General features: G+C 48.8%; 2 protein-coding genes across 13 annotated transcripts in view; one reads left to right on the top strand and one right to left on the bottom strand.

The window, feature by feature from the left end:
* katnb1 (katanin p80 (WD repeat containing) subunit B 1) overlaps positions 1–6,474 on the top strand; it is a 10,778-nt gene extending 4,304 nt beyond the window's left edge. The window contains exons 10-20 of the mRNA XM_070555082.1: positions 2,201–2,351; positions 2,424–2,614; positions 2,681–2,829; positions 2,925–2,975; positions 3,144–3,208; positions 4,871–5,071; positions 5,134–5,280; positions 5,450–5,526; positions 5,629–5,703; positions 5,797–5,913; positions 5,994–6,474. Coding sequence (XP_070411183.1) covers positions 2,201–2,351; positions 2,424–2,614; positions 2,681–2,829; positions 2,925–2,975; positions 3,144–3,208; positions 4,871–5,071; positions 5,134–5,280; positions 5,450–5,526; positions 5,629–5,703; positions 5,797–5,913; positions 5,994–6,135 — 1,366 coding nt within the window. The 3' untranslated portion in view covers positions 6,136–6,474. The remainder of the gene's footprint in view (positions 1–2,200; positions 2,352–2,423; positions 2,615–2,680; positions 2,830–2,924; positions 2,976–3,143; positions 3,209–4,870; positions 5,072–5,133; positions 5,281–5,449; positions 5,527–5,628; positions 5,704–5,796; positions 5,914–5,993) is intronic.
* Positions 6,475–6,490: 16 nt separating this feature from the next.
* Positions 6,491–16,243, bottom strand: part of kifc3 (kinesin family member C3) — a 38,967-nt gene continuing 29,214 nt past the window's right edge. For 5 of the 12 annotated variants that reach the window (XM_070555075.1, XM_070555077.1, XM_070555068.1 and 2 more), the window contains exons 11-22: positions 15,997–16,127; positions 14,467–14,578; positions 14,205–14,386; positions 13,840–13,944; positions 13,635–13,765; positions 13,309–13,432; positions 12,972–13,101; positions 9,602–9,831; positions 9,388–9,531; positions 8,071–8,200; positions 7,830–7,990; positions 6,491–6,883 (exon numbers count right to left, since the gene is read on the bottom strand). In XM_070555075.1, coding sequence (XP_070411176.1) covers positions 6,875–6,883; positions 7,830–7,990; positions 8,071–8,200; positions 9,388–9,531; positions 9,602–9,831; positions 12,972–13,101; positions 13,309–13,432; positions 13,635–13,765; positions 13,840–13,944; positions 14,205–14,386; positions 14,467–14,578; positions 15,997–16,127 — 1,589 coding nt within the window. In that variant the 3' untranslated portion in view covers positions 6,491–6,874. The remainder of the gene's footprint in view (positions 6,884–7,829; positions 7,991–8,070; positions 8,201–9,387; positions 9,532–9,601; positions 9,832–12,971; positions 13,102–13,308; positions 13,433–13,634; positions 13,766–13,839; positions 13,945–14,204; positions 14,387–14,466; positions 14,579–15,996; positions 16,128–16,243) is intronic. The other 7 variants (XR_011521651.1, XR_011521650.1, XM_070555069.1 and 4 more) reach the window with 7 other exon arrangements.

The following is a 16,243-nucleotide window of genomic DNA, read 5'->3' as shown; positions in this document are numbered from 1 at the left end:
CTCTGTAACTCCTGCTTTTGTAGCAAGTTTCAAATTGAGCAGAAAATGTTGCACTTCTACGTATCAAAAAGAGAGCAAAGCTATTTGTTTTTTTCTTTTGCTGATCCGTGACTAAAAACCGTGATATGATCTGAACCGTGAAAAATTAGATCCGTCTTATCACTGCCGCGCCCTGAAGAAAGCAGCCATTTGCGAAGAGATTTGTATAGTAAGTCATCTTTGCATTTATGTTTATCTTTTTAGTTTTATTTTTTAAATTTTTATTTTTTTAACTGCCATCTTTTGCTCCTTTCATTATTTTCTTATTTTATTCATTTAAATTTTTATTAAATGTCTGTTTGAATAAAACTCACCTTTCCTTTTTTTATTCAGTTTTTATTCAATTATTATTATTATTATTTTTAGTTGTGATTTTTTACTCTTTTAGCAGATGGCCTGCGGGACCGGTAGATTCTCAGCCGGGCCAGGAACTTTTTTGAGTTACCGGCCCGGCTGGCTGGGTTGTTGCGTAGTTAATTTCCACCCCGGTCTCATTTGGACTATGCAAATTCACGGTTCATTGGTGCTCCTGGTTCAACTGAACCGGCTGCAGATTGTGCAGAATCCTGCTGCTAGATTTCTGACAAGCCCGAACAGAAGTACTCGCATCGCTCCGGTTTTGGAGTGTCTACACTGGCTTCCCGTGACCTTCAGGGTGCGATTCAAGATTTGACTCTTTGTCTATAAGGCATTGGACGGCCTCGCACCCTCCTACATATCAGAGCTGCTCATGCCCAATGCTCCGGTGCTGTCTCTGAGGTCAGCTGACCATTTGCTGCTCAGCACCCCCAAAATGAACTATAAAGCGAGGGGGAGTGGGCTTTTCTGTACGCCGCACCTGTCCTTTGAAATGATAAATAAATGGCCCACACTTGTATAGCGCCTCTCAGAGTAAGGACTCCAAAGCGCTTTACACTACAGTGCATCATTCATCCATTCACACACACATTCACACACTGATGGTGATGAGCTACATTGTAGCCACAGCTGCCCTGGGGCGCACTGACAGAGGTGAGGGTCTTCCCATCTCCATACGGCGGTCTTAATCAGTCTCTGTCTTCAAGTCAAGACCGAAGACTCATTTCTATGACTTGGCTTTTGGCGTATGACCATTTTTATTTATGGCCTGTATTTGATATAGCGCCTTCTAGAGTCCTGGAACCCCCCAAGGTGCTTTACAACACAATCAGTCATTCACACATTCACACACTGATGGTGATGAGCTACATTGTAGCCACAGCTGCCCTGGGACTGACAGAGGCATGTCTTCCGTACACATGCGCCACCGGTCCCTCCAACCACCTCCAGCAGGCAAGGCGGGTTAAGTGTCTTGCCCAAGGACGCGGCAGCAACAGACTGAGTGGGGCTCGAACCTGCAATCATCCTGTTACGGGGCAAGCGCTTAACTCCTGTGCCACCGTCGCTTGTCATGTTTGTTTTCACTGTCAACTGTTTTTATTCTCTCATGTCCTTCCGTAAGGCGCCTTGGTTAGCTCTCACCCTGTGTTGTAAACTGGTTTGGTGTAGACCGAGTCCTTTGTCTACAGGAAATACTGGAACAGTGGCAGAGTAGCCTTCATATTTATTCCCGCCCCCACCTCAGCGTATGTGCTGTCTCCTAGCAACCGAGACAGCCAAACAGATGCTGTCCCGGAGGAGCTACAGCAGCTGTGCCACCATACGAGCTCGTTTATGATGACTTTTGACTAAAATTATATTAGTAACAAATGTTTGAACAACTAAAGTCTGAAAACACAACCGCTTTAAGCTTTTTCTTTTTGTACCACTAGTCTTTAAAACTATAATCCTCTGCAGGGGTGTGCAGCTCCAGTCCTCGAGGGCCACGATCCAGAATGTTTGCGTTTCCCAGTTCCAGCACACCTGATTCACCTGCTCAGCAGCTCACCAGGCTCTGCAGAAGCCTGTTAATCAGCTGCAGATTAACATCAGATGTGTTGTTGCAGGGAAAACTGTAAAACATGCTGGATAGCGGTCCTCAAGGACTGGAGTTGCAAACACACACACACACACCTGCGCCTTGTCCGCCATTGTTGCAGTAACAAGAATCTCCCCTTCGAGCTGAAATGAATCCTGGGATAGGCTGAGACAGTAAGAAATCATCGACGTTGACCTGAGTCTGACCCCATCCCTGTTTTCCCAGGTGTCTCCTCTTCAGTCCCGACGGCTCCTGCCTCTACAGCGGCTCCTCAGACTCTCTGCGAGTTCTGGGCTGGGAGCCCGACCGCTGCTTCGACTCGGTTCTGGTTGGTTGGGGGAAGGTGTCGGACTTGGCTGTGTGTAACGAGCAGCTGGTGCGTAGCTCTGCCCCCATTAACTTTACCCATTGATGTGTTTAATAGTGACCCTGTTGTGTTCTTGATTAGATCGGCGTGTCCCACCAGCTCTCTAGTGTCTCGTCATATGTGGTGGACCTGAAGAAGGTGAAGCAGAGCGGCAGCGCTGTGATCCAGGGAATCATTCAGGACAACCAGCCGATCCCCGCCCCTACGGAACCCAGAGCATCGGCACTACGCCGGAACTACGACAGACCCAGCACCTCCTGCAGCTCGCACAGGTAACACAGCTTCCTGTTTCATCTCCAGGTCAATGATGTCACCCTCACATGCTGTGATGTCATCAGGGTAAAACAGCGCTCAGATGCTGATAGGCGGAGCCCTGAAGGAGAGAGGCGGAGCCCCAGTGACGATGATGCTGAAGAGAAACTGTCATCAGCAGAGATTCACAACGCCGAAGATTACAAAGAGATCTTCCAGCCCAAGAACGCCATGTGTAGGTGGAGCAGGAGAACTACACCCAGCTTCATATTCTGTTCTGAATGAGTTTACTGAACAGAACCGTAACGGCCCGATTCTGGTTCTGTACAGCTCGCACTCCTCCACGGGTATCAGAACCCTTTCCTGCTCCCCTGGAAGATGGTGAGTCCACCCGAACCAGGTGACTGAGCGGGTCACCAACGTGTCCCTCACCTGGATGGGCCATTACACACACACACACACACACACACACACACACACACACAGCCGGTGTGGCCTGGTTCTGGCCGTGTCGGTTCTGCTGACTAAGCGGATTCATCTACTTCTCAGAGGGCGTGGCAGCGATCAGCCGACAGCTGAAGGATGTGATGTCTCCATTTCCTGACAAACAGAAGGTCAGTGAACGTCTCGGCTGTGAAGCCTTTAAACGTTTGGGAGTTCTGATTTAGAGGGCTGCATCAGGATTGGGTCCTGCGGGACCCAACACAAATCTTGCGGGGGTGGGCGGTGTGAACTTTGCTGCGGGCGGGAACGGTCGGCTAAAAGAAACAGTGCGGGATCGGGATGAGTGTGATGGGAGTCGGCAACTGATGCTGAAAAGAAGCTGAAACAAGGTCTTTATGACACAAAAACCAAAGCAAGGCAAGTCAGACGTTTGGAGGAGTTTCTCCAATTGTGTTAATATTTCTCATTCAGGTCTCTCTTAGAAAAGCGACCTCGATCACTGCCTGATTACAGAGGAGAATAGAATATGAAACGGCCTTGATTTCATTAACTCTTTAAGCACCACACAGTAGCTCCTTTATGTTTTTTTTTAAAGAATTTTATAGTATGAGGAGTTATTTGAAATCACATGCGCCGATGCGTCACCAGGATCACCGGTGACGCCTCGGCGTTAAAGGGTTAAAAACTAAATGAAAACAAAGTGCGTCAATCCTGACCGTTTGTTAAAAGACGTGCAGGATCCGATCAATTTGTTGTTCCCTCATTTACCGTCACGGAGATAACGGCGCACTGGCGGTAATCAAGTTACATTTTATCTCTTTCCAACAATTTTCACAAGAAAACAGAACAGTTAAAAGCAGGGCTTGTGTTGTGTTGACCGGACAGTTCCTGTATTTGACCGTTTATTTTGACGGAGAAAGAATAGAAAGAATTAACCCGACGCATGCAGACAAACTGACATTTTATTTGCACATCGCAGATGTAGCTAAATCACTCAAGAAAAGATTCCCATCTGAACATCTGAGCTGGACACTGCTCAGCGCAGCTCGCTGTCAGCGCGTACGTACGGTCCACAGCGAGCTGAAGATGTGGGGAGGGGCTTGGAGAGCGTCGCAGAACCAGAACCATGCAGGAAGATTCCTCCCACTGAAGCGAGTGTTTCCCAAACCCGGTCTCTCAGAGAGACTTGTCATTTAGAAAATGTTCCCCGATTATGAAACTTTGGCTGAATTGTGCTTGTTCCTGTCTCCAATGTGCCGTCTGTGGAGAATCCCAGAATCTCACATCCTCTTCAGCTCAGAAAGCGCCTATGATTACACACAAGCGTGACACGTCAACCCGGTCTCACAGTAAGACCGGGTTGGACCTGTTCAGGTTTACGCAGACAATCTTTACATTTAGAATTAGCTTACAGATGTAAAATTAATGCAGTAAAATATAAAGCTTTTTATTTAAATATCTATTCATTATTTTACAAGCACAGAGAGCCGCATCAGATGGATGGTATAGCCTATAAAATGACATGTTTTCTCCAGGACCAGAGAGGACACAAACTCAATACGTCTCTTTTATTGTGAGGTAATAATTTCTCCGAGTTTTGCGGTTGCGGGCGGGAGTGTAACACATAGGTTGCGGTTGCGGGCGGTAATGGTCAGAGATTCGGCGGGAGTGGGATGAAGAAAAGTCCCGCGCAGGGCTCTATTCTGATATTAGTTCTGTGCATTTCACTCCCATCACCTGGTTCTGATTTGAAGCTGATCAGAACCCCTCAGCAAATTTACCTTTGACTTGTCCAAACCTTGTCAGGTGACCAGTGTTTCTGCTCCATTTAGACTCCGCCCCTCGCCACCTCTACTCCCATCCAGAGGGTGGAGCCTACTGTAAAGTGCCCCATCCCCTCAGCTGTGGTCCCGATGTCTTGTGTCCCCACCCCGTCCAGTCCGGTCAACCTGGCCAAACCCAAACATCAGCCCAGAGTCATCCCCAGCACCAGAACCGAGCCGCTTGGACTGAATGTGGCTGACTTTTTGCCGGTGAGCGCCAACTCCTCCATTGGTCAGGTGACCTCTGCTGGTTGCTAATCGTCTGTGTCCAGTCTGCAGCCAACCGGGCCAGAGAGCTAAGCGACGACGAGGTGCTGACCCAGATCAGGAAAGGTCACGACACCATGTGTGTGATGTTGAGCAGCCGGCACAAGAACCTGCAGACGGTCCGGTCGGTCTGGGCCAGGGAGGACATCAAGGTGAGACCGGTCCAGTTCTGTCCCATTATCAGAACCGTTTGGCTGATCAGAGGCCGCTGTACCGGGTCAGAACCTCAGCAGACTAGACACAGCCTAGCTAGCTTAGTGAGGCACCTGTCAGTAATCAGATTACTTTGAGGAATTTGATTACACCTGAATTTCTCTGTAGAACGCTTTGGACATGGCGGTCTCAATGAATGACCTGTCCATCGTGGTGGACATCCTCAACATCATCAACATGCAGCCGTGAGAATCAGACACTAGCTGGTCTTTGACCTTTGACCCCATTATACAGGAGTCATCGTGACAGTGAAGTCATGCGACCTCGTTTATTTATTTTTTTTTTAGCTCGTTGTGGAAACTGGACCTGGTTCTGTCTGTCCTGCCTCAGATGGACAAGCTGCTGCAGAGTAAATATGAGAGGTGAGACCCAATCAGAGCTCATCATGTGATGTCAGAACAGAACGGTTTTAATCAGCAGGAGGATGCTGACCCAGCTCTGGTTCTGTTCCTCAGCTACATGCAGACCGGTGCCACGTCTCTGAAGCTCATCATGAAACACTTCTGGACTCTGATCTCCCAGAGCCTGAAGGCGGCGCCGGCCGTCGGAGTCGACATCAGCCGAGAAGAGAGGCAAGTTTCCGCGAGCAGCGGCCGGACCGGGTTCGGTGCTTCCTGTCAGACGTTGTAGAACTTTGTGTTTTTTGTTGCAGAACCCTTAAGTGCCGCGAGTGCAGCAAACATCTGAAGAATCTGAGCAACATCGTAAAGACCAAGGCGTGCCAGGTGGGTCGCCATGGCAGCACCTTCAAGGAGCTCCAGCTGCTCATGACACCGCTGGATGAAACGCCCTGATGAGCCGTCCGGAACCAGCAGAACTGGGTCAGGGTGGATCAGCTGGACTCAAACTTTTCTATCGTTTAATTAAAACAGAAGTTGAAGAAGCTACAACATTGAGACCAGCCAGACCCACGAGGACTCGCTGCAAACCGAGGCGCGCGTCTTAAAAACCAACAGACTGAATTTGATGAACCGTTGGTTCTGGTTCTGACCCATCTCCAGAACAGCTGCCAGCACAGACTTTGATCACATGCTTTACTGAACCAGGTACCAGGACTTAAGACCTGGTTCTGCTCTGGACCAATCAGAGGATTGATAACTATTTAATAAAAACCTAAAAGGTTCTGAAACATTGATGACACTAAGCCGCTTGGTTCTGGAGAATTTATTAAAAACAAAATACAAAAGGTGTCTGAGGTCAAAGGTCACCTGCAGTTGTCCAGCTGCTTGTGTCTGATTGGACAGAAGAGTTCAGCTACTGGAAACAAAACCTCTGATTCTCTGTTGAAGCCATTTCCATAAATTAAAACTAAAGATGTTTAATCTCCAGGAACATCAACAGAACCAGGACCCACATCTGGCCCAGATGTGGGTCCAAGTCTGAAAAACCATTAAAACATTTAAAGTGCAATTTTATAAAAAGAAAAAAATACTGTAGATTTTATTCTGGGTTTAGGGACCGGGGCTAACCCAGGGGAGGAGTCAGTGGAGACCTCTGGGCGTGGTCCGGTCCGGATCCATCAAGTCGTCATCTTCAGACGTCCTGCAGAGACAAACACCTTTAGTCAGTCCGTCCACTTGCTGTAGTCACATGACCAAACACATGACATCACAGCCAGCAGGGGGTTCTGGTCAAAATCAGCTGATCAGTTTGATCTTGCAGCTTGTTTCAGGTTCAACTTTTCACACAAAACGCTGAACTAAAAGCAGGTGAGAAGGTTCAGTCTGCTGATTGGTCAGGAGTCTGGAGGCAGGAGCAGGCCTGCTCATGAGGAGGAGGGACAAACAGGTCTGTCCCGGGCCTAGGATAGGTTGGGGGGGGGGGGGGGGATCTAATGTCTCAGCCCAGGGATTCCCAGATAAAACTATGAAGAACACAGATCCTTAAAGCACAGTCACCAGAACTCTGGCTAGGACCAGCCCGGAGCTGAAATCAGCAGCCCAGTGGACGTTTTGAGAACATTAATCAGAACCACAGCTGAACCAGACCGCAGACTCAGTTGTTCCGCCAGATCCTTCAGTCCAGGTTTAACTAACATCTGCAGCGCCCTCGGCTACAGGAAGCCATTAGGCTCAAACCTGCAGCGTACAGCTGGTATTTACCCTAACCAAACAGGAAGTGAATCCACCTGCAGCTCATGTTCATCTTTAACCTCCTAATTTCTGCCAACACGAGCACTGTTACCATAGTAACCAATAAATACATTTGCAGCTCGTGTGTTTTAAGACCAAGAGCTAAAATAAAAACAACCATCCCATAATCCTCAGCAGGTGGTGGGAAGGGTAGGGGGAACAACATGAGCTCTAAACAACCTCCAGGTGTTTCAGCGCTCATAAGGGCCAGAACCTGAGGTCGTCTGGACCCAAGGGTTCAGTGGGCCCTGCCACAGGCCTACAGGCACACAAACACGAGGGGAGGTGGCGGGCGGGGCATGCCATGCTGAGCGTTCATGCCAAACGGTCCAATCAGCACACAGACCCTCACCTACCTGCCCACCGTCCCCCAACAACGGGCTGCTTCCGTCAACCTGTCTGTCTGAAAAGCAACCAATCAGAGCACAGAATGAGGAGGACACAGAGGAAGATGGACAGACTGACAGCGGGACTCCATCAGCTGGACAGCTTCGTCTCCCAGAATGCACTGCTGCTGCTGAGGAACAAAGCGTAAACCTTTATGTCTGTGTGTGTGTGTGTAGGGGAATGTGTGTGTGTGTGTGTGTGTGTGTGTACCTGTGGACAGCTGGGACTGGGACCTCCTGCGGGAGCTGCTGGGAGTTCTGGAGGTGGAAGACAGTGTGGACCCAGCACTGCTGGCCCTAGAAATGGGGAGGGGGACCGGCGTCACAGGGGGAGAGTCCAGCTGGTGAGAGGTCAGAGGTCAAATAGCACAAGTGATCTGACGGGGAATCAAATATCCAAAGTTTATTTTTATATGAATGTAAATGTTGTTAATGGCTGTAGCCCTCAGTTAAATGAAAACACGATGGCTAATCCAGACTCACAGATTAGAGAAGAGCAGCAGGAACCTGTTCCCTAACCCTGCTCTGGTTCTTGGGATGAAAATACACATCTGCAGTTTCAGTCAACGGGAACCCTTTAGAGCAATAATGAACATGGTCTTTGTCTCGTTGGAAAAGGGTGAATGGCCAGCTTCAGGTCGGACAAGAGACTCTACCACAAGTGGAGGAGCTTAAGTATCTCTGGGTCTTGTTCACGACTGAGTAAACGGGAATTGGACAGGCTGAACTCGTCTGTAGGTGTGAAGAGGAGCCGAGCCAAACAGCCAGGCTCTTAACTTACCGTATTTTCCGGACTATAAGTCACACTTTTTCCATAGTCTGGCTGGTCCTGCGACTTATACTATACATCAGTGTATACCGCGCTGCTCCGGTCCGGCTCCGGTCCAGGTTTCAGCTCCCCTGCCCCGCTGGGAGGGTTTGAAACACCGCCATCCTCTGCTGGAGACCGTGGCGCGCTGCTGCGCCCTGATTGTTTATTCTGTTATTGTTACCGGTACCTGTCTTGCGATGTGAAACGCTTGGTCTCAGATTTCGTAAGAAAAATAATAAAATTTCCCCCCAAAATGCGACATATATGTTTTTTTTTCTTCCTCATTATACATTTTATGGCTGGTGCGACTTATACTCCGGAAAATACGGTACTGGACGACCTTTATCCCAACCTTCACCCAAGGCCATGAATTTGGGTAACGGCAGGACAAAATCGCATAAACATGCAGCTAAAAAATCTCTATTTAATCCTTTTCTTAAAATTGTTCAGCACTATTTTGGACTGAATCTTCTACGACAAGGTCTTATCAACAGGCATCAAAATGTAGATGGAGAGCAAGCTTGGCCACCTCCTAGACCTGGGTTAGTGTCCAGCCCAGGAGCCTCACGTATGGCTCCATTACAGCAGATTTATTAAAACCGTCGTGCATCTGACTGTAATATAAGACTTCACACTGTTTAGTCTACTTTTATTTTGAAGATACCAAAAAAATGTGAACGTCTCAGCCCTGACCAGCTGGGCGGAGCTTAGAGTTACCTCCACACTGTTGTGAGTGGGTGAGGAAGAGGTGGACGAGTTCTCGTGCCGCCTAGAGGAAGAGTTTAGCTCGACGCTGCGAACACGCTGAGCAAACTTCAGCGAGCACACCGACTCACTCATGTTGCCAGGCAACGGAGAAACCTGCAGGAATGGCAGGCATGAGACAGCAGGAAGGAACAAAGACTAGTTTCTGGACTTCACCAGGTCTCACCTGGACCATCATCAGAGTTTTGCTGTCACCGCTCAGAGAGTCCTGCAGCAGGTAGGTGAGGCGGGAGTTCCTGAAGGGAACGTGGGAGTATTTTCCTCGTAGCGCGCTGATGACATCACCGAGAGCAGAAAGCGACTTGTTGATGCACTGAGCCTCTCTGAGCCGACTGCCCTCTGCTCCAGACTTCCCGATCCGCTCAGAGCCTGCCAGATCCACCAGGTTAAGCTTTCCTAGACCAGAACACAGGAAATCAGGTCTCACATCCAAACCTTTTAATTCAAGTTCATCTCACAAGGCTTTAGAAATGAAAGGACGCACTGATGGATGTGAGGCTGCCAAACACTGGCGCCACCGGTCCCTCTGACCACCACCAGGTGGTGCTTAAAGACACGACTGTGACAGACAGAGTGGGGCTCAACCCAGCAACCCTCCAGTTCCAAGATGGGCACTAGACTCCTCTGTCACCACCGTGAGTGAATACTGTGAGATTCCAGCCATGTTTGCTTTCACAACTTTAAGAACTCTGTGCTGTGTAACACACAAATCCCGACACGTTCTCCCAGTCAAAAAAAAAAAAAAAAAAAAGGTTGAGAAGTGTTTCATGTTTGATGGTCATGTTGCACATCATGTTGTACAAACACACACAACAGGTAAAAGTTTGTGCATTTTGAAACAGATTGGCCTTCGTAGAAATTGATCCACCAGTTCCCCGCCAAAGGAGGAGATACATCTGACAGTTGTCAGCATATAGATGGAATTTCACACCATGCTGATGTAGGAGAATCCCCAAAGGTACACAGAAGGAGGCCCAGGACAGAGCCCTGCGGAACGCCCCATTGTAGGCCCACCCAAGGTGATGACGCCTCACCCATCCTCACACAAAAGCTCCTGGCATGAAGGTATGAGCGAGTCCACTCCAACGCTAGCCCTAAGATCTCCACTCAGCTCTGCAGTCGTGATCAACCGCATCAACGGCCGCAGACAGATAACAGCAACAGAACTACAGCATCTACCAGGGTATCTGCAGGTTTAAGGGAGTCAAATTTAAGACTTTTTAAGACCTTTTTTAAGGCCACTTTGACCAAATTTAAGCTATTTTTAAAATTAAATTTAAGCTATAATTTCCAGCTATTGCCTGGAACCGGTGCTAACCACTTTGCGAACGTGGGATTAACCATCCAGTTACCATTAAACTTGCACTTCCCCATGGCGCGAGCTCCCACTAGCTTAACCAGCTAATGTGCTCATCTAAAGATAGCCCCCTTTCACAACCAGCTGAATGTGTACGGTTCCGCTTACGCCAACATCATACACAAAAAATGCTGAACACTAACTAGAAATTCACGAAAAATTTGACAGAAATAATAGAATCTTATTTATTGGGTCTTTGGTAATTTAAGACCTTTGGAAACTGTATTTAAGGATTATTTGTCATTTTTAAGGATTTTTAAGGCCTTAAATTTGGAAAAGCTAATTTAAGACTTTTTAAGGACCCGCGGATACCCTGATCTACATCTACAGCAGGGGCATCAGTAGCTCAACAGGTTGAGCGGGTTGTCCAGTAATCGGAAGGTTGCAGGTTCGATCCCGTCTCCGGACAGAGAATTCTGCTGTCGTGTCCTTGGGCAAGACACTTAACCCACCTTGCCTACTGGTGGTGGTCTGAGGGTCCGGTGGCGCCAGTGCTCGGCAGCCTCGCCTCTGTCAGTGCGCCCCCAGGGCAGCTGTGGCTACATCGTAGCTCATCACCACCAGCGTATGAATGTGTGTGTGAATGGATGAATGATACACTGTAGTGTAAAGTGCTTTGTAGTCCTTACTCTGAGAGGCGCTACACAAGTGCGGGTCATTTATCATTTATCATATCTCCGATGTTGCTTGCCAAAGAGCTGTCATTGAGGACCATGAGGAGAGCAATCCCAGTACTGTGACCAGCCCTGAACAGCAACTGGAAAGCCTCCCAGATCTCCTGAGTGTTTAAAAAAAGCAACTAGTTGAGAATACACGACTCTCTCCAGGAGCTTTGATAAAAAGGGGAGCTTCGAGATGGGCCTATAATTAGCCAATAGTGAAACGTCCAGTCCAGAAGCCAGAACCACACCAGAACTAAGACTACCACTTATAATAGTCAAAAGAAAGGGTGCTTCCCTTAGTATCCTAGGAGGAAGAACATCACAGAGAGAACCAGATGGACCAACTTTCCCAACTCGGACATGGACACAGTCTCAAAAGCAACCAAAATCATCTGGAAGTGACACAGTACTTCAACGATAACACCGTTGTTGGAGAAAGCAAGGATGTGACCGTAACTCTCCATTTTCATGTGTGGTAAATGCCCAGCCTATCAGGGATGGGTGGGCATGGCCAGCAACAGCTTGTTTTCTTTAAAAGCCTTGAAACGGCCCATACAGGAAATATCAAGAATAACACTGCTGAGATCTCTTTATGAGAGAAGGATTTAGTGGAAAGAGCTCCAAATCTGAGACCATGGTTCTCGACCGGGAAAAGGTGGTTTGCCAACTCCGGGTCGGGAGAGAGGTCCTACCTCAAGTGGAGGAGTTTAAGTATCTCGGGGTCTTGTTCACGAGTGAGGGTAGGAGGGATCGGGAGATCGACAGGCGGATTGGTTCGGCGTCTGCAGTGATGCGGACGCTGAGCCGATCTGTCGTGGTGAAGAGGGAGCTGAGCCAGAGAGCCAGGCTCTCGATTTACCGGTCCATCTACGTCCCAATCCTCACCTATGGTCATGAGATTTGGGTAATGACCGAAAGAACGAGATCGCGGATACAAGCGGCCGAAACGAGTTTCCTCCGTAGGGTGGCCGGGCTCAGCCTTAGAGATAGGGTGAGGAGCTCGGACATTCGGGAGGGACTCGGAGTAGAACCGCTGCTCCTCCGGATCGAAAGGAGTCAGTTGAGGTGGTTTGGGCATCTGGTCAGGATGCCTCCTGGATTCCTCCCTGGGGAGGTGTTTCAGGCATGTCCTGCCGGCAGGAGGCCCCCGGGTCGACCCAGGACACGTTGGAGAGGTTACATCTCCAATCTGGTCTGGGAACGCCTTGGGGTCCTGCCGGAGGAGCTGGTGGAGGTGGCCGGGGAGAGGACGGTCTTGAGCTCCCTAGTTGGGATGCTGCCCCCGCGACCCGGACCCGGATAAATGGAGGAAGACGACGACGACGAGCTTCATTTACATGTTTTGTATCGACTATAGAGCTATTATAATTAAAACAATCATGATCCCCTAAAAGGACCATTAGATATGCGTCTTAATGAATCAACATGTAGGACAATGGAAGGCACCCGACCAGGTTAGAGCCAGGTCCTGGGCGAAGTGGACCGGGATCCTTGTAATGGAGACTAGCAGAACCAACCTTGTGTTCTGGTTCCAGCTGTGCTGTTGAATCCAGACACGATGATGATGAGGAGCGCGTGAGAGCGCGAGCTGTGCTCATTCAGGTTGGTGCATGCTGTGGCTCGGTTCATGTGACCCAATTCGAACACCTGGGGACAGGTACGCACACGTTAGTCACTGAAGGCTTCTTGTTTATATTAAGTGCGGCCAAACTTCAACAAAAAAACGATGTAAAAATAAAGCAGCTGGTTTCAACTCCACAGGAAGTTGATTCATCTCAGTTTAGCAGAATTTTAAACGAATGAGATTAAAGCAAAAACGGGAGTTTGACACTGAAAGGAACAGGAAGTCTTTACCTTGTTTATGTCCTCGGGGCTCTGCACGGTGATCTCCGTCAGTCCAGGAACGTAAAGCTGTCCGCTGCCATCAGGGTTCAACCTTATGTCCAGTTTATCGCCGGGATTCTCCCTGAGCAGGTCACTGCAGGAACCACAGCGTTTAGTGCCTGCAGACCAGACTCAGGGCAGAGAAAAACCATCCCACTAACTGGACCTGATCTACTGCAGCAGGAAACAGCTCACCTGGACCTGTCGGACTGTTCTAGCTCTAACCCAGCTGATCCGCGAGGACCAGTCTAAACTAGGACTGACGCCGAGGAGCAGGAATTAGTCGGTGTTCATACCGCAGCATTTCGTTGTAGATCTCCACCATGCTGACGGTGATCCGGTAGACCCAGTCTGGAGCTTTCTCCATCACCTCAGCAAAGAGCAGACGGAGTGCTCGCTGGTTGATGCCGGGGTCAGAGGCCACGCCCTAAACGCACACAGGTGGCGTTTTTAGTCTGTGTTTAGGTTAAAGAAGATGTCACTCCGGACAACCCGCCATACCTCCATGGTATACGTTTTCCCAGAGCCCGTCTGTCCGTAGGCAAAGATACAGACGTTATATCCGTCAATGCAGGAAGTGACCAACGACTGGACTTCCTGGAACACCTAATGGACCATTCAGAGAGAAGACCAACAGGTGAGGATGATAGAAGCCAGCTGTGATAAGGACAACAGCTAAATCGAGCCAATCAACCGAGTCATCGCTAAAACCTAGATAATGTGTTCGGAAACTTCCAAATGACCTCTGACTCATGTGACTCACCTGTACCTTCAGCTCAGAGAACATTAAACCTGCACAGATCAGAACCCATGGGTCCCCTGACTCAGCAGGTGGGCCCAGACACAAGTCAGGAGATCCTGCTCACCTCCTCCTGTGTGGCTTGAGGTGGGAAGACCTTGTCCAGCTCAAACGTCATCGTTTTGCCCTTGTTGGAGATGTAGAGAACATCGCTGTCGTCAGAGTCGAAGCTCAGAACCGTTCTGGAGTCGGCAGAGTCCTGCTCATCCTGACTGACGGGCCGAACCCGACAAAACACTCTGATGTTACCTGTGAGACAAAAGGTGTGGACGTTAGGGTTCAGGTTACAGGTGGAGGTGTTTCCTCAGGTGGGGAGGTCTGGTTCAGACCTTTGAGCCGGACCAGCTCGTTGTGGATCTTCTTTCTCAGGTTCATCTCTCGTTTATATTTCTGCAGCAGGTCCTGGCTGGTGCTGCTCACCTGACTGATCACCTGGCAAATCTGACAAACACACACGTGGTTACAGCTGACCTTAGGTCAAAAAGTAGAACCAGAATCTTCTGGTGAGCAGATGGAGTAAACTAGTGTGTGTGTGTGTGTGTGTGTGTGTGTGTGTGTGTGTGAGCTTCAGCTAAAATCAAATATGAAAAACTCACTACTCATGTAAAAAGGGGCGGTTATTTTATTGATGCTACACGATTACATCCCATAAGGGTAACGCGGCCTCAGTAATCCTATAAAAAGGAGTGAAGTCGCTCCAAAACTCCACGCTGTAGTTCTTTTTTAAAACACAGAGCAGTTTCGTTACCTGTTTTCCCGCTACGTTTCGTCTGCGGCTGCAAACTTCCTCAGGCTGACGCTGATGGTGGCGTCACTTCCTTCTCCGTTTATCCGCGGGCAGCAGAGGACGTTGTCGCCCTCTGCTGCCCGCTCTCCCCTCTCCGATGATGCAGTCCCGTACACGATCCAATGTGTCGACCCCATCGTCTCTGTTCATGGTCCCACATCCACGTCTCCTTATCTCGATTGCTTCTTTTATCCATCTTTTGTATTTCTGTTGTTCCGTGTTTATGATCCTTGTGTTGTCCCAGTCCATTATATGGTTTTCTCTTGTGCCGTGATCTGTTACGGCTGACTTCTCTTTTGTGCTTTCTGCTTCTTGTTTTGTGTGTTTTCGACTTGTTTCTTTCTCGCACTCCTTTCTGTGTTCTATTGTTTGTGTGTTGAGTTGGCGTCTGGTTTCTCCTACGTATGTTCTATTGCAGAGTTTGCATGGGATTTCATATAAACGGAGAAGGAAGTGACGCCACCATCAGCGTCAGCCTGAGGAAGTTTGCAGCCGCAAACGAAACGTAGCGGGAAAACAGGTAAACAAAACTGCTCTGTGTTTTAAAAAAGAACTACAGCATGGAATTAGAGCTACGACACAGCGAGAACACACCTAAGACACAACAAAACTGCAAAAGGAAAGGGCAGACGTGGAGCTTCTCCAAGAAACACAAACTTTTAATGGAAAACTATTGAAATATAACCTAAACCTCTATGGTCGAGAACAACTTTAGACTTTATGTTTATGTTTATTTATTTAGCAGACGCTTTTATCCAAAGCGACTTACAATTTATAGCCTATAGGGCACGTTGTGATCTGTGGGGGAAACCGGAGTACCCGGAGGAAACCCACACATGCATGGGGAGAACATGCAACTCCAGGCAGAAAGGCCGCAGCCGAGTTTCGAACCTGCGACCTCCGTGCTGCGAGGCAACAATGCTAACCACTGCGCCACCATGCAGCCCTTTAGTTAGGGAACAGAAGTGATTCTATTCTATTTACTCCCTAGATGACCGTTTACCGCCCTACTGCCGTCTATGCTCACTTCCTGTACATTTTCTACATTGATAAGAAGAACAAAGCAGCAAACCTCCTGTTTGGCGTCTCTGATGGCCTTATCCAGCATGGAAGGGAAGTCCTGAGCCTGCTTCTTCAGACTGTTGTAGTCCACCGTCAGAGTCCTGAGAGCTGGCTGTAGGGTCAAAAGGTTCAGACGGACCCCTGCAGACAGCAACATGGTCAGGAGAGCACACACACACACACACACACACACACGCACACACACACACACACACACACACACACACACACACACACACACACACACGCACACACAC

Source organism: Nothobranchius furzeri, chromosome 9 (genome assembly GCF_043380555.1).
Source record: "Nothobranchius furzeri strain GRZ-AD chromosome 9, NfurGRZ-RIMD1, whole genome shotgun sequence".
In the NCBI taxonomy this organism is placed as follows: Eukaryota; Metazoa; Chordata; class Actinopteri; order Cyprinodontiformes; family Nothobranchiidae; genus Nothobranchius; species Nothobranchius furzeri.
Note: the sequence above shows the minus strand (reverse complement) of the source record. Positions and strands in the feature narration are given on the sequence as shown.